This window comes from Procambarus clarkii, chromosome 42, assembly GCF_040958095.1.
Source record: "Procambarus clarkii isolate CNS0578487 chromosome 42, FALCON_Pclarkii_2.0, whole genome shotgun sequence".
In the NCBI taxonomy this organism is placed as follows: domain Eukaryota; kingdom Metazoa; phylum Arthropoda; class Malacostraca; order Decapoda; family Cambaridae; genus Procambarus; species Procambarus clarkii.
This window is the reverse complement of record NC_091191.1, coordinates 34096126-34123255: the sequence shown is the minus strand read 5'-3', so window position 1 is coordinate 34123255 and position 27130 is coordinate 34096126. Positions and strand designations below refer to the sequence as shown.

The 27130-nt window shown below is 47.3% G+C and overlaps 1 protein-coding gene across 1 annotated transcript; it reads left to right on the top strand.

The window, feature by feature from the left end:
- LOC123747861 (putative neural-cadherin 2) lies at positions 1-27032 on the top strand. Its single transcript, XM_069339745.1, has 14 exons — positions 1-244; positions 567-775; positions 3596-3756; positions 9211-9370; positions 9616-9840; positions 10719-11074; positions 12079-12487; positions 13734-14012; positions 19304-19404; positions 23341-23502; positions 25188-25379; positions 25996-26174; positions 26274-26463; positions 26975-27032. Exons 1-14 carry the CDS (start codon positions 1-3, stop codon positions 27030-27032), a joined length of 2925 nt encoding a protein of 974 aa, XP_069195846.1.
- Positions 27033-27130: the final 98 nt, after the last annotated feature.

The window sequence follows — 27130 nt, the reverse complement described above, 5'->3', positions numbered from 1 at the left end:
ATGAGTGCAGGATTAATCAAAACCTCTGCTGACCTTTCTGGGCATCATTTATGTAATACTCTCTCTCTCTCTGGTGCTATTGAAGCTGTTAGTGGTAGTGGTGGTGGTGGTAGTTGTGATGGAGGTAGAGATGGTGGTGGTGCTGCAGTGGTCCAGGTTACAGGGCTGCAGGTGGTGGTGGTAATAGTGATAGTTGTCAAGGGTGCTGGTGGTAATGGTTGTCGGGTTGCTGGTGGTGGTGGAGGTGATATGTATGGGGCTGGCGGCAGTGACCGGCGACAGCAGCAGTGAAGGCGGCGGTGCTCTCCACACCATCAACGCTGCTCGGTCTGATACACAAATCTGAAGGACTTACTCTGGACTTTAGTGATTTAGGGTTTGTCGTCTGAAACAGCTTGTTGGCATATTGAGGGCGTAATCCGGGCGTGTGTGTGTGTCTGAGCCTGGATATTGCCATTGAATTATTGTTGTTGATACAGTATGCCCCTTTATGTTCTTCTTCAAAGGAATACGAATGGCGTGGCCGTACTAGCCGGTGGTATATTAACCACTGAATTCTCCTGCAGGAGGGGACGAGGGGCGTGGCGTGGGCGTGGTGTGGACGCGGGCGGGGGTAGACAGGGAGGAGCGGCGCTCCCTGCTGGTGCCGCTGGTGGTGGCGGACGCCGGCTGGCCGCCCCTCACCGCCACCGCCACCCTCACCGTCCATGTGGGCGACCTCAACGACAACCCCATGACCCCCGCCGCCAAGACTGTCACTGTCCACACCCTCCAGGTCAGTGCCACCCGCCAGGTCAGTGCCACTTTTTCAGGCTATAGTCACAGTCCATTCCCTCCAGGTCAGGGCCACCCTCCAGGCTATAGTCACTGTCCACACCCTTCAGATCAGTGCCGCCCTGATGGTCAGTGCCACCCTCCAGCCTATAGTTACTTTCTACACCCTCCAGGTCAGGGCCACCCTCCAGGCTACAGTCACTGTCCACACCCTGCAGAGAAATGTCATCCTACAGGCTGTTCATTACCCATACCCCTGCAGGTCAGTGTCACCCTGCAGGCACTGCCCACACAGTGTGGGAAGTCTCTGTTGTCACTTTCCTTCTATCAGTCACTGGGTTGGTACTGAAGGAACTTCAGTACCAACTTGTTGGACCTCAAACTCACCGTCATCTCCCTCTTCCCGAACCCAACCACTTGGGCTAGACGGTAGAGCAACAGTCTCGCTTCATGCAGGTCGGCGTTCAATCTCCGACCGTCCAAGTGGTTGGGCACCATTCCTTTCCCTCCGTCCCAGCTCAAATCCTTATCCTGACCCCTTCCAAGTGCTATATAGTCGTAATGGCTTGAGGCCTTACCCCTGATAATTCCCTCCCCCCTTCCCCCAACCGGTCATCGGACATCAACAACTTGAAATAAGTGTACTGTACTCTCTAACCAATAACGGGGCCTGACAGCTGAGTGGACAGGGCTTCGGATTCGTAGTTCTGAGGTTCCGGGTACAATCCCAGGCGATAGTGGAAACAAATGGGCAGAGTTTCTTTCACCCTGTTGCATCTGTTTATCTAGCAGTAAATAGGTACCTGGGAGTTAGACAGCTGCTACGGGCTGCTTCCTGGGGGGTTGTAACAAAAAGGAGGCCTGGTCGAGGACCGGGCCGCGGGGGACGCTAATCCCCGAAATCCTTTTAAAATAACCACAAGATAGCCATTATAATTTGTCTACACTCAGTTGAGCCTTTAATGAATGGCCACTGAAACAGTGGGGAGGTTACGTACTCCCATTATTATTTTTTTTTTACCATTCATATTGGCTCTTTAACTGGAATAACATTAGGCGGTGACCCCGTGGGTCTCGTCAACACCCCGAGAGATGGTCAGTTTAAGGACCCACTGCTTCAGAAGTAACACTGAAAATGTACAAGAGCTATTAGCCTCACCCAAAATGCGTTTCTGCATTCTTCCAACACTGTGTATACAGTTGCATTAACATAGTTCCTCAAACTTTCACTGTCAAACTTTTTTTTGTAACTAGGAGTGCTACAACCCCTCCCTGTATTTGTAACCTTTATTTTTGTAATGGCTAGTAATCTCCTGAAAATATTACATCTGAGATGATATTATTTATCTTGGTTTACCAATACTGCAATAATATTCTGAACTTTTTCTCAAACTCTCTTTTATTTCCTCAATTTTATTTGTAACTCCAACAGTATTTGTAAACTATTTCTTAAGGCATTCATTGAACACGATATTACCTGTGTTCTCAGAAAATAGTTTTTAATATGTTTCTACTGGTGTGAGATGTAAATGAGAAGTTAGATTAAGTGCTGGTTGTGATGATAAGTTGATGGTTAGAGAGGAATTGATGCAAGTACGGGAGTGGGCGCTGAACGGCGGTAGAGGGATGATGGGCCGGTGGGGGAGGGGTTATCTTGAGGGTATTATGAGATGATTTTGGGGCTCTAGTGTCCCCGCGGCCCGGTCCTCGACCAGACCTCCACCCCCCAAGAAGCAGCCCGTGACAGCTGACTAACACCCAGATACCTATTTTACTGCTAGGTAACAGGGGCATAAGGTGAAAGAAACTCTGCCCATTGTTTCTCGCCGGCGCCCGGGATCGAACTCGGGACCACAGGATCACAAGTACAGTGTGCTGTCCGCTCGGCCGACCGGCTCCCGACCGTGGGGTCAGAGAGTGAATCTCGAGGAGAGGTAGGCTGAGGGCCAAGTGAGGGCTGTATGTGAGTGTGTGTGTGTATTTACTGTTCCTATTTACTATGTGTGTTTACAGGATCCAGCTCGTGGCTCTGCATCCCGCCCTTCTAACCGTCGGTTGTCGTGTGTAACGTCTCACGACATAATGGTTCCTCATCGGCTAATACATAAATTGTTATCTTACTTATATATATGCATCCCCAGGATGCAGGCCGCAGCAGCTGACTAACTCCAAGGTAACTATATACAGATAGGTGAAGAGCAGAATTAGGTGAAATACTCTTCCCATTTGTGTTTATTCTTGTTAATAAATGCGTGTGTTCGTGTATATGCGTGTGTGTAGTTACTATGAGCATTTACAGTTTGTGCCGTTAAGGATCGAGGTGTCAGCTCTTGGACTCCGCCTTTCTTACTCCAGACTTATTTTTCCTCTATCACACACATTTCTCTCGAATGCACAAATACCTACGATGTAGCCCGAACGAGCGGTCTTATTCTTATGTACCTATTTACTGCTACGTGAACAGGGGGCTTCAGGTGAAAGAAACTTTTCCCGTCTGTTTCTTCCTCTACCGGGAATTGAACCCGGGCCCATGGACTACGATCCCTGAGCGATGACTGTGTGTGCATGTGTATGTGTGTGTGTGTGTGTGTGTGTGTGTGTGTGTGTGTGAATTCACTACGAAGTGAAATAAAAAATCACAGGAATGCCAGCGCCCCAGAGAAGAGTGTCACACTCACCTTCCTCTCTCTCCCCCAGCCTCAGGGGAGGCCGGTGCCCCTGGGGAGAGTGTCATTCTCACCTTCCTCTCTCTCCCCCAGCCACAGGGGAGGCCGGTGCCCCTGGGGAGAGTGTCACTCTGACCTTCCTCTCTCTCCCCCAGCCACAGGGGAGGCCGGTGCCCCTGGGGAGAGTGTACGTCCAGGACCCCGACGACTGGGACGCCGCCGCCAAGACGTACTCCTGGAGACACCATCTGTCTGGCTTCTTCCTTGACACCGACACCGGCGACCTCACTATGGCCCCCGACACTCCTGACGGCCGGTAGGTGAAGGTTCCCTTCCCACCTGGAGGTAGGTAGGTGAAGGTTCCCTTCCCACCTGGAGGGCGGTAGGTGAAGGTTCCCTTCCCACCTGGAGGTAGGTAGGTGACGGTTCCCTTCCACCTGGAGGTAGGTAGGTGAAGGTTCCCTTCCCACCTGGAGCTAGGTAGGTGAAGGTTCCCTTCCCACCTGGAGGTAGGTAGGTGACGGTTCCCTTCCCACCTGGAGGAAGGTACGTGACGGTTCCCTTCCCTCCTGGAGGTAGGTAGGTGACAGTTCCCTTCCCACCTGGAGGCAGGTAGGTGAAGGTTCCCTTCCACCTGCAGGTAGGTAGGTGAAGGTTCCTTTCTCACCTGGAGGTAGGTAGGTGAAGGTTCCCTTCCACCTGCAGGTAGGTAGGTGAAGGTTCCTTTCTCACCTGCAGGTAGGTAGGTGAAGGTTCCCCTCCACCTGGAGGCAGGTAGGTGAAGGTTCCCTTCCCACCTGGAGGTAGGTAGGTGAAGGTTCCCTTCCCACCTGGAGGTAGGTAGGTGACGGTTCCCTTCCCAGCTGGAGGTAGGTAGGTGAAGGTTCTCTTCCCACCTGGAGGTAGGTAGGTGACGGTTCCCTTCCCACCTGGAGGTAGGTAGGTGACGGTTCCCTTCCCACCTGGAGGTAGGTAGGTGAAGGTTCCCTTCTCACCTGGAGGTAGGTAGGTGAAGGTTCCCTTCCCACCTGGAGGTAGGTAGGTGACGGTTCCCTTCCCACCTGGAGGTAGGTAGGTGACGGTTCCCTTCCCTCCTGGAGGTAGGTAGGTGACAGTTCCCTTCCCACCTGGAGGCAAGTAGATGAAGGTTCCCTTCCCACCTGGGGGTAGGTAGGTGAAGGTTCCCTTCCCACCTGGAGGTAGGTAGGTGACGGTTCCCTTCCCACCTGGAGGTAGGTAGGTGACGGTTCCCTTCCCTCCTGGAGGTAGGCAAGTGAGGGTTCCCTTCCCACCTGGAGGTAGGCAGGTGACGGTTCCCTTCCCTCCTGGAGGTAGGCAGGTGACGGTTCCCTTCCCACCTGGAGGTAGGTAGGTGACGGTTCCCTTCCCACCTGGAGGTAGGCAAGTGACGGTTCCCTTCCCTCCTGGAGGTAGGCAAGTGAGGGTTCCCTTCCCACCTGGAGGTAGGCAGGTGACGGTTCCCTTCCCTCCTGGAGGTAGGCAGGTGACGGTTCCCTTCCCTCCTGGAGGTAGGTAAGGTGACGGGTTCCCTTCCCACCTGGAGGTAGACAGGTGACGGTTCCCTTCCCACCTGGAGGTAGGACAGGTGACGGTTCCCTTCCCTACCTGGAGGTAGGTAGGTGACGGTTCCCTTCCCTACCTGGAGGTAGACAGGTGACGGTTCCCTTCCCACCTGGAGGTAGGACAAGTGACGGTTCCCTTTCCTACCTGGAGGTAGGCAAGGTGACGGTTCCCTTCCCATCCTGGAGGTAGGAAGGTGACGGTTCCCTTCCCACCTGGAGGTAGGCAAGTGACGGTTCCCTTCCCTCCTGGAGGTAGGCAGGTGACGGTTCCCTTCCCACCTGGAGGTAGGCAGGTGACAGGTTCCCTTCCCATCCTGGAGGTAGGCAGTGACGGTTCCCTTCCCACCTGGAGGTAGGCAAGTGACGGTTCCCTTCCCTACCTGGAGGTAGGCAAGTGACGGTTCCCTTCCCTCCTGGAGGTAGGTAGGTGACAGGTTCCCTTCCCACCTGGAGGGCAAGTAGGTACAGGTTCCCTTTCCTCCTGGAGGTAGGCAAGTGACGGTTCCCTTCCCTCCTGGAGGTAGGTAGGTGACAGTTCCCTTCCCACCTGGAGGCAAGTAGGTCAAGGTTCCCTTCCCATCTGGGGGTAGGTAGGTGAAGGTTCCCTTCCCACCTGGAGGTAGGTAGGTGACGGTTCCCTTCCCACCTGGAGGTAGGTAGGTGACGGTTCCCTTCCCTCCTGGAGGTAGGCAAGTGAGGGTTCCCTTCCCACCTGGAGGTAGGCAGGTGACGGTTCCCTTCCCTCCTGGAGGTAGGCAGGTGACGGTTCCCTTCCCTCCTGGAGGTAGGCAAGTGAGGGTTCCCTTCCCACCTGGAGGTAGGCAGGTGACGGTTCCCTTCCCTCCTGGAGGTAGGCAGGTGACGGTTCCCTTCCCACCTGGAGGTAGGCAAGTGACGGTTCCCTTCCCTCCTGGAGGTAGGTAGGTGACGGTTCCCTTCCCACCTGGAGGTAGACAGGTGACGGTTCCCTTCCCACCTGGAGGTAGACAGGTGAGGGTTCCCTTCCCACCTGGAGGTAGGCAGGTGACGGTTCCCTTCTCTCCTGGAGGTAGGCAGGTGACGGTTCCCTTCCCACCTGGAGGTAGGCAAGTGACGGTTCCCTTTCCTCCTGGAGGTAGGCAAGTGACGGTTCCCTTCCCACCTGGAGGTAGGAAGGTGAAGGTTCCCTTCCCACCTGGAGGTAGGCAAGTGACGGTTCCCTTCCCACCTGGAGGTAGGTAGGTGACGGTTCCCTTCCCACCTGGAGGTAGGTAGGTGAGGGTTCCCTTCCCACCTGGAGGTAGGCAAGTGACGGTTCCCTTCCCTCCTGGAGGTAGGCAAGTGACGGTTCCCTTCCCACTTGGAGGTAGGAAGGTGACGGTTCCCTTCCCACCTGGAGGTAGGTAGGTGAGGGTTCCCTTCCCACCTGGAGGTAGGCAAGTGACGGTTCCCTTCCCACCTGGAGGTAGGCAAGTGACGGTTCCCTTCCCACCTGGAGGTAGGTAGGTGAGGGTTCCCTTCCCACCTGGAGGTAGGTAGGTGAGGGTTCCCTTCCCACCTGGAGGTAGGTAGGTGAAGGTTCCCTTCCCACCTGGAGGTAGGTAGGTGACGGTTCCCTTCCCACCTGGAGGTAGGTAGGTGACGGTTCCCTTCCCACCTGGAGGTAGGTAGGTGAAGGTTCCCTTCCCACCTGGAGGTAGGTAGGTGAAGGTTCCCTTCCCACCTGGAGGTAAGTAGGTGAGGGTTCCCTTCCCACCTGAATGTAGGTAGGTGAAGGTTCCCTTCCCACCTGGAGGTAGGTAGGTGACGGTTCCCTTCCCACCTGGAGGTAGGTAGGTGAAGGTTCCCTTCCCACCTGGAGGTAGGTAGGTGACGGTTCCCTTCCCACCTGGAGGTAGGTAGGTGACGGTTCCCTTCCCACCTGGAGGTAGGTAGGTGAAGGTTCCCTTCCCACCTGGAGGTAGGTAGGTGAGGGTTCCCTTCCCACCTGAAGGTAGGTAGGTGAAGGTTCCCTTCCCACCTGGAGGTAGGTAGGTGAGGGTTCCCTTCCCACCTGAAGGTAGGTAGGTGAAGGTTCCCTTCCCACCTGGAGGTAGGTAGGTGACGGTTCCCTTCCCACCTGAAGGTAGACAGGTGAGGGTTCCCTTCCCACCTGGAGGTAGGCAGGTGACGGTTCCCTTCCCTCCTGGAGGTAGGCAGGTGACGGTTCCCTTCCCACCTGGAGGTAGGCAAGTGACGGTTCCCTTTCCTCCTGGAGTTAGGTAAGTGACGGTTCCCTTCCCACCTGGAGGTAGGAAGGTGAAGGTTCCCTTCCCACCTGGAGGTAGGTAGGTGACGGTTCCCTTCCCACCTGGAGGCAAGTAGGTGAAGGTTCCCTTCCCACCTGGGGGTAGGTAGGTGAAGGTTCCCTTCCCACCTGGAGGTAGGTAGGTGACGGTTCCCTTCCCACCTGGAGGTAGGTAGGTGACGGTTCCCTTCCCTCCTGGAGGTAGGCAAGTGAGGGTTCCCTTCCCACCTGGAGGTAGGCAGGTGACGGTTCCCTTCCCTCTTGGAGGTAGGTAGGTGACGGTTCCCTTCCCTCCTGGAGGTAGGCAGGTGAGGGTTCCCTTCCCACCTGGAGGTAGGCAAGGGACGGTTCCCTTCCCTCCTGGAGGTAGGTAGGTGACGGTTCCCTTCCCACCTGGAGGTAGACAGGTGACGGTTCCCTTCCCACCTGGAGGTAGACAGGTGAGGGTTCCCTTCCCACCTGGAGGTAGGCAGGTGACGGTTCCCTTCCCTCCTGGAGGTAGGCAGGTGACGGTTCCCTTCCCACCTGGAGGTAGGCAAGTGACGGTTCCCTTTCCTCCTGGAGGTAGGCAAGTGACGGTTCCCTTCCCACCTGGAGGTAGGAAGGTGAAGGTTCCCTTCCCACCTGGAGGTAGGCAAGTGACGGTTCCCTTCCCACCTGGAGGTAGGTAGGTGACGGTTCCCTTCCCACCTGGAGGTAGGTAGGTGAGGGTTCCCTTCCCACCTGGAGGTAGGCAAGTGACGGTTCCCTTCCCTCCTGGAGGTAGGCAAGTGACGGTTCCCTTCCCACTTGGAGGTAGGAAGGTGACGGTTCCCTTCCCACCTGGAGGTAGGTAGGTGAGGGTTCCCTTCCCACCTGGAGGTAGGCAAGTGACGGTTCCCTTCCCACCTGGAGGTAGGTAGGTGAGGGTTCCCTTCCCACCTGGAGGTAGGTAGGTGAGGGTTCCCTTCCCACCTGGAGGTAGGTAGGTGACGGTTCCCTTCCCACCTGGAGGTAGGTAGGTGACGGTTCCCTTCCCACCTGGAGGTAGGTAGGTGACGGTTCCCTTCCCACCTGGAGGTAGGTTGGTGACGGTTCCCTTCCCACCTGGAGGTAGGTAGGTGAGGGTTCCCTTCCCACCTGGAGGTAGGCAAGTGACGGTTCCCTTCCCTCCTGGAGGTAGGCAAGTGACGGTTCCCTTCCCACTTGGAGGTAGGAAGGTGACGGTTCCCTTCCCACCTGGAGGTAGGTAGGTGAGGGTTCCCTTCCCACCTGGAGGTAGGCAAGTGACGGTTCCCTTCCCACCTGGAGGTAGGTAGGTGAGGGTTCCCTTCCCACCTGGAGGTAGGTAGGTGAGGGTTCCCTTCCCACCTGGAGGTAGGTAGGTGACGGTTCCCTTCCCACCTGGAGGTAGGTAGGTGAAGGTTCCCTTCCCACCTGGAGGTAGGTAGGTGACGGTTCCCTTCCCACCTGGAGGTAGGTAGGTGACGGTTCCCTTCCCACCTGGAGGTAGGTAGGTGAGGGTTCCCTTCCCACCTGGAGGTAGGTAGGTGAAGGTTCCCTTCCCACCTGGAGGTAGGTAGGTGAAGGAAGGAAGGTGAAGGCTGGCAGTTATTTGTATTTTAAGTACATGGACGGAGCATTTAGTGCGGTGAGATTCGACCACGGGTAAAAAGAGAAGTACTATCCAGGACGAATTTGAACCTAACGAGTTGTGTGTCAAATGTAAATGATCCTTATTCACAAACAGGGAGTTTTACTGCTGTATTAATGAGTATTTGGACGTTATTCCTGAGGACCGGATTGGACTTGTGCTCCATTTGTTGTTCTAGACTATCAATTAAACATTCTTAATCTTCATTAAACGTTGAGTCATGGATAGCAATGAAACTGTCTCATCTTTGTTTATTGTTTTCAAGGGAACACGTATCATGTCCATCAGGTACGAGCTAAGCTTCAAGGTCAACGACGTCAGCCAAGGTCAATTTGGGGTCAGGGCCAACGTCACAGTCGAGGTGAAGTCCCTAAACCACCATGACGTCACACACGCCACCCCGCTTACCTTGGCGGTGAACCCCTACCAGCTGGTCATGGCCAGAGAGGTACGTTTAAGAGAGTATGGTTCAGACAGAAACTGACAGACGAAAACAGACAATTAAACAAAGAGAGACAGAAGGATAAATAGACAGACGAAGACATGCACACCGGAGTGACAGACGAACAAGATTCGTATAGTGCTACATAGCCTTCCAGGCTTGGTGCCTTCTTTGATAATTACTTATGAACAAGATCCACAAAAAGATCGATACTAAGCACATCCAACACATAACCGCGTCTTGTAACACAGGGTGAGGCATCAATACTCAGCCAGCTGGAGACGACGGTAGAGGCGTGGGCGGGCAGGAGGAGCATGGGCGTGCGGGCGGGCAGTGGCAGCATGGGCACGCGGGCAGTGTCAGTGGAGGCCCTGGGCGGGCACCACACCATGCCCGCCACAGAGTCGTCACGGGTGTGGCTGGTAGCTCCGGGTGTGCCCAATCTCGACCACATCCTCATGTATAGGAAAAATGAGGTGAGTTCACTCAGCTGGTAAGTCGTTATTAACAGCAGTAACATCATTTGTGTCGTAAATAATGAACCATATTAGAGGCCCGGTAGTTGTAATTGTGAGGACAATAACCGGAGTAGTGGTAGCAGTAGTTCCTTCCACTAGCAAGAAGTGAGTGTGGGCGTTTATTAGTACTGATAGTACTACTAATCGTGGCAGTAGTTGTAGTAAAAGTAGCTGTGAATAAGATTGTATGACTATTGCTGGGTAGTATGTGAAGAATAGGTGTTGACAAACAAATAATAGCTGTAGCTGTGTAAATAATATCTGTAGTCATGATAATATTAGCGAAAGTTCTGGGAATAATAGTAACAGAAGTTGTGATAATTGAAGCATTAGTCATGGTAATAGTTGGAATAGTTGTGGAAATGGTGGCAGTACTTATGATAACTTTAGCAATAGTCGTGACAGCAGCAGTCGCGACAACAGAAGTAAAACCATAAGTATAATTCAAAGCGGAAGTTGAACACTTCATTAACCTAAACATCAAAGTCAAAACATTTAATATGCCTCGTTTTTTATATGCTCATTTTATTAATATATATATTTTGAAATACCTAATGTTTGTGCGATATAGCTCATTCCTCTTGTCGCAGTGAGACAAGTGAACCATTAAAGCTAGATTTGCATGCATATTACTTGGCTTAATATTTTTTATGTTTGTAATTAAGTCTGACATACGAGAAGAAGTAACTTTCCGTCATATGCTCTCTCAACATTTTACAGTTCAAAGTTATGCATGTACGTCTGTGGGGCGGTTGATAGAATTCCTCTGAAGTTTCCAGGTTACTACATGCGTGTCGTGGGCTGATTATTCATTGGGTGAAATATTTTCTTCACAGCTGAGCGCCATTTTAGGAGTCAGTGTGCAAGAGGTCGGCGTTGGGACATGCCAGGAGGTCGTTCGTACAGTCCCTTTGGAGAACACGTACGAGAACGAGAGCGAGGCCGACTATGAGGACCTGCGTGTCGTAGCCACCCAGGAGGCCGACGGGTGCGTGGACGGGTGCTGGGTGCGCGCTGCCCTTACTGACGGCTTCAGCATCATAGACGCCAACATCTCGGCGCTAGTGGGACCCAAGATGGAGGTCCGCACCACCTGTGGTTGTGGACACACCACACCTGCTACCCACGACACCTGCACCCCCTACACCTGTCTGAATGGTGGCAGGTGCATTCCAGCATCCTCAGGTACCAGGTGAGTTGCCAGTAACTGTCCACAACACATCGATGGGCACCACGTGAGTTAGTGGCACATGTATCCTCTGAACTTTGCACAAGAGTGCAACATGTTTAAAAATATGCATATAATAGGGAAAGGCAATTATAAGAGAAATGATAAAACAGCAGCAATTCCCACGTTGTCGCCATACATGTGCGTAAGTCGTATAGTGTGTTAACACCAGCCAAACTCTCGCCTCTGGTGTGATGTAGCCTGGTTACGCTCCTCTACTCTGCCATTTCATTGCTTGAAAGCTCCCTCTTGTAATAATTTACATTGTAATTAATATGAATATATGTATATATGTAGATATATATATTTATATATACACATATTATATATATATATATATATATATATATATATATATATATATATATATATATATATATATATATATATATATATATATATATATATATATATATATATATATATTCCCTCCTCTTTAGGACTCTGAGTATGGTGTAGTTGGTACAAGTGCGTACCTGCCATCTTGGTGGCCAGGGTTCAAGTCCCCTGGTGGGCTTGTGTGTCTAAAGTTTCTATACTTCTAACTTGGAACTGATCAAGTTCCAAGTTAGTTCCAAATTATGTAATTATTGTTATATTAGGTAAAATATTTTATTTATTCATGTTTGTTTATTGAGACAACCCAACACACAAATTACTGCACATGAGCTTGACAAGGTCAGTTTTAACTTCCAGCTGCTCAGGCTACACTGGTTGAAGGCCCTTAAACATTCATAACTTGGCCGAGACTCCCAATAACACGGATTTGTGTCCTAGTTTGGTGAAGTTTGGCAAACAAAAACTTAAAGAGTCAATTGGTAAGATTACACAGAGGTCCAGGTTGACTGAGTCCGGATTAGCGAGCTCCTTAGTCTGGTGTTGTACTAGAATTTCACAATTAGGAATATTTATCTGCAGAACATTGTAAAGTTATTTCCTGGGTTCTGTTTGGACGATACGTTCCTCAGATGCATCTGTCCTCACGGCACCTGGGGTTCTCGCTGTAAAGTGATCGTTAGGCACTTCGAGGACGACGGTGGAGGGTCAGACTTGGGAAGTAGTGAAGATGAGGTCGTTACAGTGGGCGGGTGGGCGTGGGTGCCGCCCATCCCGCCTTGTGCCGAAGTCCACTTGAGTCTGGAGGTACTGACCAGATCCATGGCGGCCACGCTGCTGTACTCAGGACCGGACCAGGGGGCACCAACCCCAGGGACCGAAGAGAACACCGCTAGGGACCTGTTGCTGCTGGAGCTGCGTCAGGGCCGTCCGTCTCTCCTGCTGGACCTGGGAGGCGGCCCTGTTACCCTCGACCTCAACGCCTCCTACTCCCTGGCAGACAACACCTGGCACAGGATCGACCTTATATGGAAAGACGAGGTGAGGAGTGAGGATGTAGAGCAGAGACTTTGGACTATAGGTATTAGTTTTGAAATCCAAATGATTGTTGTGACCAATATCGTTGCGACTTCCTTTGTAGTGGTAAATATTATCATTATTTCATATCATTCATTCATTATCATAACAAATCTCATGTTGTTAATCGCCTGACTAGTCTCGACAGGTCACGATTACTGCCTGTTATAGTCGATTAAACTATAATAAATGTCATTTAACACTTCACTGTGAACTATACCTAGTTTTCTTTGACACTTGCTGTAGGTACTGTCATCACCATAGAAGATAAATCCCTTTTGAAAACTGTGGTTGAAATTCGGCCTTCGTCAGGCCCATGTAATATATTTAATCTACATTCAAGAGAAAGGGCCACCGAATGAATATATTTTTATATTTGATAAAAGGTCGTTTTTCGATACACAGTTTAACATTTACGAATGCATACTTCGATTACATTGCAGCTTGGACAGCCAATACATGGGCAACCCAGCATTTTTTGCAATGTATAATATTATGGCAGGTAATTGGATCAGGGCATCAATGTGCCGATGCAAATAATGTTAAAAATGGGTGATACCCAGATTCAAAGTGTGGGACAGTCCACTAATGAATAATGAAAGGTACTAGATATTTTTTGGAGATAGAGTGAGTTTTACTCTTCGTGGTTCAGGATTGTATGATCGTTATATATTTTTTCAGGCGTCTATGATAGGTATTCAATGTTTAAACTGGTATGATATATATAATTCAGGATAGTATGCAATATTAAAAATTTTCAGGTGAGAATGTCATCTCTCACAATACTTATAGGAGTATGAAAGTTAATTTTTGTTCAGCAGAGATAGTCATCTATTGTTCAACAAAGTACGATTATAATTCAGTGTTCGGGAGACAGCTGCTCGTCAGGTGATAATTACTAATAGTTCAGAAGTGTGTAAAATACTCACCCAACACCATTTACATCAAAATATTAATCGCGGGTTATTCTCCTTTCCCAATTTGTGCTCTCTCACCTCCTCATCCTCCCCATTCACGCTTCCTTCTCTTCTCTTAATTCTTTTTCTTCACCCACTCTTATCTTCCGATCCCTCATCCAATTTTCCTTCTCTCATTAACCTGTGTACTGCTCTTCTTCCCTTGCTCGTCCCTTCTTCTCCTTCTCCATCCTCTTTCATTTCTCCATCACCTTCCTCTCTCCTCGCTCGTTCTCTCCCACTCTCACTCTCAGTTGGTGGAAATGATTGTGGACTTGTGCACGGGCAACGGACCAGACGACGTACCACCGCCTCCACCCTCCACCCTCGCCCACAACCACTCCAAGACGAACACCCATCCCGACGCCCACACTTGTAGAGGGGCGGCCAGACTGCCTCGTGCCGCCCGCGTCCTCAACACAAGTGGACCGCTACAAGTGGGTGGACTGTCACACCCTCTACCAGCAAACACTTTACAAGGGAGTTTCCCACCTTTCTATGGCTGTCTCCGGAACCTCAGAGTCAACGGCCAGGTGAGAGGCGCTGTAGTAGCAGTAAATATATATATATATATATATATATATATATATATATATATATATATATATATATATATATATATATATATATATATATATATATATATATATATATATATATATTGGTGTATACTGGCAGCAGGTTTTCTTTCAAACATGTTTCATTGAATATGACCGCATATTCTGTATTTATTATTTTCTGGTTTAGGGCTTCTATCCCTCTAACTATTTTCTTAGCATCAGGGCTTAATTGAAATAGGAGTTCTCCAAAACTCATTTTCGTACTTTTAAGGTGAAGAAAAGAAGTGATTTACTATAGAGTGTATTACACTTATTTGTATAATTTGCACGACGTTTCGAACCTCCATGGTTCATTCTCAAGTGAACCATCAACAGTGAACTATTTAACCTGAAACAACAACATAAAACTCTTGTAGAAACAAAGACACTCCGTAAGTTAACAGCCCTAAACGGTGGACAGCTAAAAATCCCTCGTCCTAAAGATGGCTACTTTAACCTGACTTCTTATGATCTTACCCAGGACCAACAAGACCTCTTAAATCTTGGTCTAAATTGTCAATTCTTATCTAAACCAAAGATGCATCAAAAACGCCTGGAAATCGAAATGCTTCTGGACGATATCCATAAGCTAGAAGACAACAAAAAAGTCATCACCACTGACACACTTCAAGCTGAACTACTTGCAGAAGCAGGGAAAAAACGAGGAACATATTCATCTACAATCTTAACCCCACGACTCAAAGAAGCAGCGAAACAACTAAAAAATCTGAAAGACGTAACAATAAGAAAAGCCGACAAAACAGCAGCATATGTATTGATTCCTACCCATGAATACATGAACAAAATTAGCGACATCCTAAGTGACGACTCCAAATTTCAACGAATCACGAGGAACCCCGTAGAAGACCTTAAGCGGAAAGTAAACAAAACAATTACAGCAATCAACGCAAAGAAAGGTAGGGTGCATTTCAATAAACTTCAAGGCGACTATGGCTTAGGATATGCCTACGGCAATGTTAAGACGCATAAACCAGGTAACCCACTACGCCCTATAATCAGCCAAATACCAACCCCAACTTATCACCTGGCAAAGAAACTCAATGAACTCCTAACTCCATACACTCCAAGTAAGTTTAGTCTACAATCATCAGCAGATTTCCTAGAATTGATCAAATCTACCCAGCCCGATGGAATCATCGCTTCCCTGGACGTTGAATCCCTTTTTACCAACGTCCCAGTCGACACAACCATATGAATGATACTGGACAGAGTATACAGAGACGAGAGCACCCCCAAATTAGACATACCTGAGCCACACTTGAAAAGTCTTCTCGAAGCATGTACAAAGGAAGCCCCTTTCATCAGTCCACAAGGAGACATGTATTTACAAATAGACGGAGTAGCAATGGGCTCCCCCTTAGGAGTTTTATTTGCTAATTTTTATATGGGAACCATCGAAGATAGGGTCTTCAGTAGCAGACAAAAACCAACTGTATACTGCCGTTATGTAGATGACATATTCGTAATAGTAAAAGACTCAGATGAACTAATTGACCTAAAAAGACACCTAGAGAGAGAGTCAGTACTCCGATTTACACATGAAAATAGTGAAAATAACAGTCTGCCATTCTTGGATGTACTAATAACAAAAACAGGAACCTCTTTAAGTACCAACGTATATACCAAGCCCACCAACATAGGATTATGCCTGAACGGTAGAAGTGAGTGCCCCCAAAGATACAAAGCCAGTGTTCTCAATGCTTATATTCGTCGAGCGCTTACCCACTGCTCTGAATGGAGCAACGTGAGTAGAGAGTTTGAAAGAGTAACTCAGGTATTGGTGAACAACGGATATAGCAACGCGGAAATAAACGCTGCTATAAGAAGACACTTGGACCGTTGGTATAATTCAGAACCTAGAACAGAAACCACAACACCCCCAATAAAATTATATTACAAATCAACCATGCACAGTGAACATATAAAAGAGGAAAGAATAATGAAAGAAATAATCCGTAAAGGAGTAAAAAGCACTACTCCTAACCAAAACATAAACCTGATAATATTCTACAAAACCAAGAAGACTTCCGAACTCCTTATCAAAAACAGCCCGAAGCCGACGGAGAACCCTCTACAGCAGTCAAGCGTTGTATACATGTACACTTGCCCCCACGAAGGATGTAACCTTCAATGTAAGTACATAGGTATGACGTCGACCAAGCTGACGAGGCGTTTGACATGCCATCTTCAATCTGGTGCCCCTAGGAATCACATGAGACAAGCCCATGACATTACTCTAACAAGAGAAATGTTGAACAAGAATACTTGCATAATAGACAAAACCCAAGATTCAAGAAGATTACAAATTCTTGAGGCAATTCACATAAGAATAGAGCGACCTACCATGAACACCCAAATCACGGAACTATTTACTCTACCCACCATGAGAGTAAGGACAAGACAAGAACATATCGATGCCAACACAGAAGACAATGTCCAACATAACAGGCCAATTACACTGGATTAATCTTTGTGTTTGGATAGGAGATGCCTCGTATGGGCCAATAAGCCTTCTGCAGCCCCTATGTTTATCCCTTATGTATCCCCCCATGTTTTCACCTTCATTGTATTATCACCTGACCTAATGCGGGTATAAAATCAACTAGTATTGTAAGATCTGTTCACTTGAGAATGAACCATGGAGGTTCGAAACGTCGTGCAAATTATACAAATAAGTGTAATACACTCTATAGTAAATCACTTCTTTTCTTCACCTTAAAAGTACGAAAATGAGTTTTGGAGAACTCCTATTTCAATTAAGCCCTGATGCTAAGAAAATAGTTAGAGGGATAGAAGCCCTAAACCAGAAAATAATAAATACAGAATATGCGGTCATATTCAATGAAACATATATATATATATATATATATATATATATATATATATATATATATATATATATATATATATATATATATATAATCTTCTTGCAAGAAGATTACAAATTCTTGAGGCAATTCACATAAGAATAGAGCGACCTACCATGAACACCCAAATCACGGAACTATTTACTCTACCCACCATGAGAGTAAGGACAAGACAAGAACATATCGATGCCAACACAGAAGACAATGTCCAACATAATAGGCCAATTACACTGGATTAATCTTTGTGTTTAGATAGGAGATGCCTCGTATGGGCCAATAAGCCTTCTGCAGCCTCTGTGTTTCACCTCACATTTATCCCTTATGTATCCCCCCATGTTTTCACCTTTATATATATATATATATATATATATATATATATATATATATATATATATATATATATATATATATATATATATATAATATATATATATATATATATATATATATATATATATATATATATATATATATATATATATGTACTAACTTGCCTAAAACACACAAGTGAAGTTTTACAACACTTTCCCATCAGGAGACTCGAACCCTAGCCAGCACAGAAGCCTCACAGCAACTGGCATAGCAGGTACCCCTTTAACCCACTGCACCAAACTCAGACCCTAAAAAGAAATGGTAATTTCGCGGTATTTAAACCCCCAAATGATCACCACCTCCCAAGAGCAACTAGATCTAGTGAGAGGTCATTCACATTCTTTCATCAAGTCCCTGTTAATATGGGAGAACACTGTGTCTGTGCTTAATGCAGTAACTTGCCTAAAACACGCAAGTGAAGTTTTACAATTAAATAAAAAATCTAACAGATAGAACTCCCAAAAACTTTGTTTTAATATATTCATATTATATAAAATGTCTCTAATAATAATTTCATTTTTATAATTTGATATATTTTAAGAGGTTACTTCTTGTAATCAAAACTTGCTTTTCGATTTAATTAATTTCGGCTCGTTATTAATTCATCTTTACTTCAATTTTTTTTTAAATATTTCCTTTTATGTTTGTTTTGCTCATCTCAACTTCCATTTTCCATTTACGTTCCTTCGTTCTCTTCCTTACATGGTAATTGATGGTGTCTCGAATTTGGTGATTATGGTTACTCTGTGATTTGTCTAGTGTTGTGATTTACAGTTTTTTAGTCTGTCCTTTTTTGTATATCCTTTTCATTTCTTGAAGACTTCTAGTGGAGTAACAAACTTTATTCTTTTTTGTGTGTGTTAATGTATGAGATCTGTATACTGTCGCTGCTATGGGTGTTCATTACCTAAGTGTAGTTGCAGGATGAGAGCAACGCTCGTGGTGTCCCATCTTCAAAGTACTGTCATATAACGCTTTGAAACTTCTGACGGTTTTGGCCTCTGCAACTTTCACACTTAACTTATTCCAACCGTCTACCTCTCTGTTTGCAAAATATAGCTTTCTAATATTTTTGGCCCTTTGTTTCCTTAGCTTGAATCTGTTACCTCTTGTTCTTGAAGTTGCTGGTTTCAGGAATTCCTCTTTGTCAATTTGGTGTTTGTGTGAATGAAAGTTCAATTGCATTCATATATTTAGCACTAGATGGAGTATCGGGCAATGACAGAGTCTCTCCCTCCTCGCCAAATCTTCAGCCTCTTCTGTCTGTCCCTTTCTTCCCCATCCCTCCTTTGCCTCCTCCCATTCTCCCTCTCTACTCTCCTTTACCATTACCTTCTTCTTTTTCCTCGTCTTTCATATCTTCCCTTAATGCCTCCCGGCTCTCTTACCCAAAGCCTCCCTTATCTCAGATTTACCCTATCTTCCCCCCTAACCACTTATTTCCCTCTTTACTCTCTTCTTCCTTATCCCTCTTATCCCTGTCAACTGTCTCCTACCTATTCCCCCTTTCTTCCTTTTCCCATTTTACCCCTTCCCCACCTCATGTCTCTCTCTCTCTCTGGGAACATGGAATAAATTCACCCAGCACAAAATATAAGCACGTCATTTTGTTTATTTGATACAACCTTGTCACAACGTTGTGGTTATGTTGGAGAACTATGTAGAAACCCAAAACCCCTATTTGACTCCATACGAGTCACTGGGAGTTGCAGGGAACCGATCATATTAAAGGGGGACCTTGGGGCCAACCTCTACCAGCCCATGATAGTCGTGCACCTACCATCAATGAGTATTCAGAAGAGATGGCTGAGGTTAGCACCAGACATCTGCCGTGGAACATCACGCACATTCTCTTTTAGAGATATATTATATCAAATGATTTTATGGAAGGAGGGAGTTGGGCTGGAGCCTGGCCGTGTGGGTGGAGAACTCTCGTCTGCAAACTGGTGTGTGTTGTTCCAGCAGCTGGTGGACCTGGGCGGCAGCGTCCTCGGCCAGGGCAGTTACCCCGGGTGTCCTGCCGCAGACTGCCTCTCCAGTGGCCTCTACTGCGGCCTCCACGGCAGGTCAGTCCTCTATGTGTACATATCAAAGAGAGAGAGGGAGGAGATGGTAAGCTATAATATATGCTAGCATCTATAAACTTTTCCTTGTCTCCCTGCTCCTCTATTTTTAAACTAGTACTAGGGTTCATAACGGCTGTAAAATGACTTACCCAGTGAAACTGCAAGCAAAAGCCTGCTCCTAGTGACTCATTTATTTCATGAGTGTACTCTGAACACGGATAAGGATATCTCTCTCTCTATCTATCTATCTATCTATCTATCTATCTGTCTATCTATCTATCTATCTATCTATCTATCTATCTATCTATCTATCTATCTATCTATCTATCTATCTATCTATCTATCTCTCCTACGTAAACAATTATTACAAATAAATTTCATGATATTAATAGTAATAACAAAATAATGATAATAATAACAATAATAACGCGAAAATTATTTGAAGCAAAGCGGGATTTACCCACCGACCTAGTAGACACCAGCCGTGTCGTATATATGTCGTACATAGTAGCCAGAACGCATTTCTCAGAGTACTATGCAAGGCCCGATTTGCCTAATAAGCCAAGTTTTCATGAATTAATGTTTTTTCGACTACCTAACCTACCTAACCTAACCTAACCTAACTTTTTCGGCTACCTAACCTAACCTATAAAGATAGGTTAGGTTAGGTTAGGTAGGGTTGGTTAGGTTTGGTCATATATCTACGTTAATTTTAACTCCAATAAAAAAAATTGAGAGAGAGAGAGAGAGAGAGAGAGAGAGAGAGAGAAGGGATATGGTTGTGATTGTTCCTGAATACTTCACTGTCGGTACTGAGGTGAGTATGCAAATTAGGGAATTAATGTATATTACCTAAATGAAGTGTAACCTCGTCTGCAATGTGCAACACTCAATTGCTCTCTCCCGGTACTTATTGTGCACATTATTATGCTAACGATGATTAATGTGTGTGTGTCAGTGTTTGTGTTCCGATCTCTTGCGATTTATACTAGACACTTCCTTTATCACTAACTCTCATCTTCTCATCTCGCGTGTATCTCTCCTCTCCCCACTTCTTCAGAGTCTCGGAATCCTGTCTGCCTCTCTATCTCCCCTCTTTTCTCTCTCTTATTATACCTAATTTTATTTCACTGCCTTCATTTATTTCTATCACCTGTGCCCTCTCCACTGTTCTTCCCTCTATTATAGTGTGGGTTGGTGGTGTTGTCGTCGTTCCTCCTCCTTTACGGACAACCCAACCAATCCTTATCCTGTCATTGTTGCTGCATCTGGAGCTCTAACTGGAATCTCTCCAAGCTCCTATTTCGGCTACTCCTTCTACTGCGGCTACTCTTGCTGCTCCTACTCGATCCCTGGGACCTCACTTCATCCTGCCCATCGTCCTCCTTTCCACTTTCAGCTCCTTTCTGGGCTCCTTGCTCTGCCGCTTCACTTTTGGCTCTCAACTGTCTCAGAATCTCATCCTTCATCCCAGCTACTTTAGATGCTTTCAACCTAACGCCACATTTTTCTGCTATTTCTTTCAATTGATCCCTCGTGCAACCTTCCAAGTCCTCAGGCTTTCCTGACTCCACAAACGCTTGCACCTTATCCATCTTTGTCCTGTGAGTCTTCCCAAGAGAGAGAGTATACACCTGCGGTCACACAGTTTATCTATTTCAGGAAGGAATGTACAAATCCACTCTTGGACAGGGTGTGGGTGTGTCAGTTCACTCTCCTGGACACAGGCCCCTAATTTATTATAGTGTGGGTTGGTGGTGTTGTCGTCGTTGTTCCTCCTTTACGGACAGCCTAACCCACAACTCGGTAGAGTGCTTATACCTCACTAGAAGATCACACTAGGCGCTTCTGGCTCTTGGAGAGGGGCTCAACGTCACACATTTAGGGGATGCGGCTCCAACACTTAGACGCGTTGTCACGTGCACACACCTACTCGAGTTGCTGTGACTCCCCACTCTCTCCTTATGTGATATGATCTCCTCAATCCCCTTTAACTTACTAAACTTCCATCCTACCCTGTCCACAGCGGTGGTTCTTGGTTCTTTCTCTCTCTCTCTCTTCCTTTACTATTTCCTGGGAAGCCTCACTAGGACAAGGGCAAACACCAGCAAATTGGGATACATTTACTGGACAAAGCACATACACAATACATACACATATATAATAATAATGAATCCTATACTCTATACTATTATAATCAGGTTGCACCCCGACACCATCAGAACTCTATCATCAGCTTATCAAGTGGTACCCTATCTTCTGATTCACCACCTGATACTATCTACCTCCTCAAGTAGATCAAGTCTTATACTACAATGTTGCACTATCAGCGAGAGAATATATCTGTAAACATGTACAAAACATGAAAATCAGCATATGATTGCAATAACATAAATATATCAGTATCAATGTTCCTTGATACACAACAATGATCAGTCGATCACCCTATCAGTCCTAGAACACATACATCTGTAGATAATCCAACCTACGATTGTAACTCTAAACTTCAGTATAAAACACTCTTTGACATAAGAATGCAAACAATCGCCCACCTCTCACTGCGTCTTGCACGCTAATGACAACCAAACACTCGATTACCTCCCTACAAGTAATCATTTAGAACCTCCCTTCTACCTCTGGAAGTTCACTACCCTGATCTCTTCAGGTTCTTCCGGGTTTAACTACCAAAATCCTCTGCAGCTCCTCCAGGCTGCTACCATGAAGTTTTCCTTGAGCAACTACGGTGCTTCACCACTTCTGCTAGGGTCCTCCACAGCTCTCCTGGCTGCTACACCATGAAGTTTCCTCGAACAACTATGGTGCTTCACCACCTCTACAGGAGCACGTGACACTCCTCTTCACTGCTTCTCCTCACAGCTCGAGGTCCTCTGCTCCACTACCTTGGAGTCTCATCAACTACTCCCTCTGTGCTGGCTTCGAAGTTCTCAGCAACTTCTTTCCTAAAGACAACCCTGCAACCAATCGACACTCCAATAAAAATGTTTCCCCTTTAACACATAAACAAAAATAATCACACAATATGTTTGCCTCAAACATCTATCTGTCCTCTACATACTGTGAGAGTGGACTCCCCCGTTGGGCGGGTCCATGTTCCACCTCGCCCGGTGGGCCTCACTCACTCTGGGAGGGCCCTCCGCCGTCAGGAGCTCTCAGTCACCTCCCAGTGCTCAGAGGAGACGGATGTCGCTCCGTGTTCCATGATGTTCCTCCCTCTCCACTCTCTTATTTTAGGCTTTCCGCCTTATCAAAACATGTCTAACTTATCAATAAGCATTGCTACTGTCGCTGGGCACACGACCAACTACAAGCAATCACTATGGACTGGCTTAAATTGAGCTTACCACAGATTGTCTGGTCGAGGGCGCTCCTCCCTCTGAGAGAGCCTGGTCTGGGCGCTTGCACAGCCCACGAAAATGTCTCTGGGCGGCTTAATACTCTCCTCGCCATCCAGGACTTGAGACCACAACGTTCCCAGCTCAATTCCACAGCTGGAACGTCTGCACACTTCTCTTCTCTTGGAGATATATCACTAGGGGTTCCTTTCTGACGGGAGCTCAAACGGAGCACGGCTTTTCCCCTGCGATGTCTGGCCTCAAGTGAGGTCAAAGCCCTCCAGAAGCCAGCCTCACACCTCCAACAAAATATCCACATTTCCTAACCAGTCATTTATCTATTTCCTTATTTACTGCCCTTAATCTCAAATTGTTCATTGAATCCAACAAACTATTTTACATCTGTGTTATCGCTTCTATATTTCCTATAATTTCTAGTTAGGTCAGGCTTGTTGAATAACTCTCAAGGGGGGAGACTCGTTTCTCCTGTAGGCTGAGATCATAACACCCCCTGTCTCCTCGTTCTCTCTCCTCTCGCTCCATTTTCTCCTAATTCCCTCTTCATCCCAATTTCTCTCTGCAGGTGCCAGGGGTCGCCTGGCTCCCTGCGGTGTGAATGCCTGCCGGGGTGGACGGGGCCAGGCTGTGTCACGCCCACCACGCCCACTACTTTCCTCCACAACAGTTACGTGAAGCTGACCCTCTCCTTCACGCCCCTCGGCTACACCACCACCATCTCCCTTAGGTATGTGGCACCTCTCTCAGGTGTGTGGCACCTCTCTCAGGTGTGTGGTACCTCTCTCAGCCTCTCTCAGGTGTGACGCATCTCCCTCAGAAAGACAGTCGTCTTTCATGCAATCATGATAACATTCCCTAATTACAGAATACCTGTTTCAGATATCATGTGTGTGAAATGTCCTAACACGTCAGCCATAATAACATATTACCTATAATCCCATTGTTACGGCCCTATTGGGTCGCAACTGGGTTCTTTCTCTGATGTTATTAGAGTTTGGGTATCCGGCCCCAAGCTAGAAGTGGCTTTCAAGGGGTGTGTTCCGTAACATAAGTAAATTAAAGGGGAAGGGATAAAACTGCACTAAACTTAAATATATAATTATTCCACCACCACAAATAAGTATATAAACAGTCACACGCGGTTACTATTACTACACTTCTTATTTACAATAATTCGTCTTCCTCCGAAGACATGGGATGCTCCACGGTGCTCAACGATGCTTAGCCCTTGGTCCTCTTCTCGTGGCCTCACGATGAATCCTTTGATTCTCCAGACGAGTCTACCCCGGCCGCAGGCCAGCCAAATCACAGTCCCACTGGGTGCACCGTCGTGGAGGCCTTCAACCACAAATCCAGCCTGTAGCTGGCAGGTTCCAATCAGCTACGCTGCGTAGGCCACTTCACGACCGATACTAGGGTTGCAAGCCCTAGGCAGGAGCCTCGTGTGATTCCACAGATCACTCTCCTCACCACAACACCCCAGTGGCTAGTCTTCTCCACCAGTCAGCCCTGGGTACGACAATTCCTCAACTGCCACGTCACAGGCAGGCTAACACAACAGTGTTCATCCGGGGGGTGACTCACAGCTTCTGCAGCAAACTCGTGGAAATACTATGGCTGCCTTGGGTAGACTGATCCAACGTCCAATACAGCAGTCCCAGGTCGACTCTGTAATCAGGCACATTATCAGTATTAGTTACACTCTAGGGCACCTCACTTACAGGCTTAGACACAAACGCCCACCTATCCACTCCATAGATGGCGCTGCTGTCTAAGCGTCACCTCACCAGAGGTCAGCAGCGGCTATGTCACGAGCTGATTAGGACGGGACACCAGCCCCTGTGGCAGGTATATCCTGTCCTCACTAGATGACGCTGTCCATTTGGAGGGGGTTTCGGGAGCTGACCCACAGATGGCGTGGTCGTCACAGCTCCGTGCTCGGACGCTGGGCTCGGGTCCGTAACACCCATCCATGGATTTATCATTGTCTACTGGAAATAGATCGTTACCCCTGTAACTTGCAAAAGGTACACGGACATCCTGGGAGAGGGGTATAGTTCTGGTGCCCTGATATATCTCATACCCTGATATACTTCGGTATTGCTTCCTGTATCCCTCACATGGCGAGTATTTGGCCCTAATAAGCGACATGTAATCAAAGGTCAGCATTGGTCGACCCACGTACACAGGTGGTAGGAGTGCCTCGTGCCCCACGTACACAGGTGGTAGGAGTGTATTGTGTCCCAGGTACACAGGTGGCAGGAGTGTCTCGTGTCCCACGTACACAGGTGGTAGGAGTGCCTCGTGCCCCACGTACACAGGTGGCAGGAGTGTTTCGTGTCCCACATACACAGGTGGTAGGAGTGTCTCATGCCCCACGTACACAGGTGATAACACGTGTTGCTGCCGCAGGTTCAGGACGCGGAGGAGAGGAGGTGAACTAGTGGTGATGACGTCACAACATGGGCGGGACATGTGGGCGGTGGAGATGGTGGGCGGCCGCGTGTGTGTGGTGCTGCGTCTCCACCCGCGACCCACCACCTCCCTCTGTCTCTCCCGGGCCACCCTCGCTGACGGCCGCTGGCACTCTCTCCTTGCTGCAAGGTACACGCGCTCTCTTATTGCCTCTCTATCCCTCTAGTGATGCATACAATTACTGATGTTACATCTTACCACTGTAACATTGACACCTGTTCCACTAGCGCTGTAACATTGGTACACTATTTCAGTCACTGCAATCCTGGCACTGTATCACTATAATACTGATATTGTATCACAGTAATACAGGCTTTGTATCACTGTAATTCATTCATTCATTGTATCACTGTAATACAGGCATTTTATCACTGTAATACAGGCATTGTATCATTGTAATACAGGCACTCTGTATTCCTCTAAAACTGACGTAATATTTGCATTTAATCAATGTATTAATGTTTCACGGGCATTGTTATTCTACTCCTTTAACATTAACATTGCAGAGCTTGCATTACATCACTGTAATACTAACAACAATATGGTCTGTAATACTGTGCCTGTAATACTATCCCTGTAATAGTGTCCCTGTAATACTGTCCTCGTAACTCTGTCACTAAGTTATTTGAATTTTGTTACTTTATCTTTACTTTATTTTTCCAATTTGCATTTAAACTAATTTGTTCACACAAAAGAGAAAATGTGAGCTGACCTTGTAGGTCAGTAAGAGGTGTGTCCCTGGCAGGTACGGCTCTGCGGTCTTCCTGACGGCTGACGACGGCGACGGGGACCTGTACAACGCCTCGGTGGTGCTGGAGGGAGGCCAGCTGCTGCAGGTGGACGGCCAGGAGGGCGTCCACGTGGGAGGCACGCCCGAGTATGCTGGAGTCACCGTGTTCAGCATACACAGAGACTATCACAATGGTTAGTGTTAAACTGGGTATGTTCAATATATATATTTATATATATAAATATGAGGGGAGTGAGATATAAATATATTACTCCTGACCATTACCACTATAGGATGTATGGACGACCTGAGGATCTCCGGGCGGAGGATACCACTACCGCCAGCGATCAACAGCACAGCTTGGGGTCAGGTCAGCGTGTTCCAGGGCGTCGAGCAAGGGTGTGGGGCTCCTCCTGCCTGTGCCAACGTCTCCTGCAGGTCCCCGCTCTCCTGCGTCGACACCTGGAGGTCCTACCATTGCGGGTCTGTACACAACAATTCTCTGGTGTCCATCGCAATCAGTTTTAAACTTTCCCAATAACAAACTTTTTTGTTGTTCTCTTGAGTTGTTCTTCGCTTTAATTGCTGTTCTCGTAAAATGTTAGTCTCATAAGTTATTGTTGTCCTCCATTGTAATTCCCCGGAATAACAGATTGCTGCTCTGGACGCATATTTCTATAATCAGATACCAATTGTTACACAAATTATTGTACTATTCTAAATCTCGGGCAAGTTGGCAGCCTTATACAACTTTTGTCCTCCCACTGTCCACTCTTAACACGGATTAATTATTATTTAGTTAACATGTAATCTCTCTTAGAGGTCTTAAATGTTGATTTACTGAACGGCCTCTGATGTGTTTTACACTTAAAATATGGATGTATAATTACTAACATATTTCCATATTTAGATATGAAATTAAAAGCTGGTAGTGACAGGTGTGGACATCACAGGTTTGGTGACGGGCTCGTAGTGACAGGTTTGGTCATCACAGGTGTGGTGAGGGGCTGGTAATGACAGGTGTGATCATCACAGGTGGTGAGGGCTGGTAGTGACAGGTGTGGTTATCACAGGTGTGGTGTGGGGCAGGTAATGACAGGTGTGGTCATCATAGGTGTGGAGGGGGTGGTAATGACAGGTGTGGTCATCA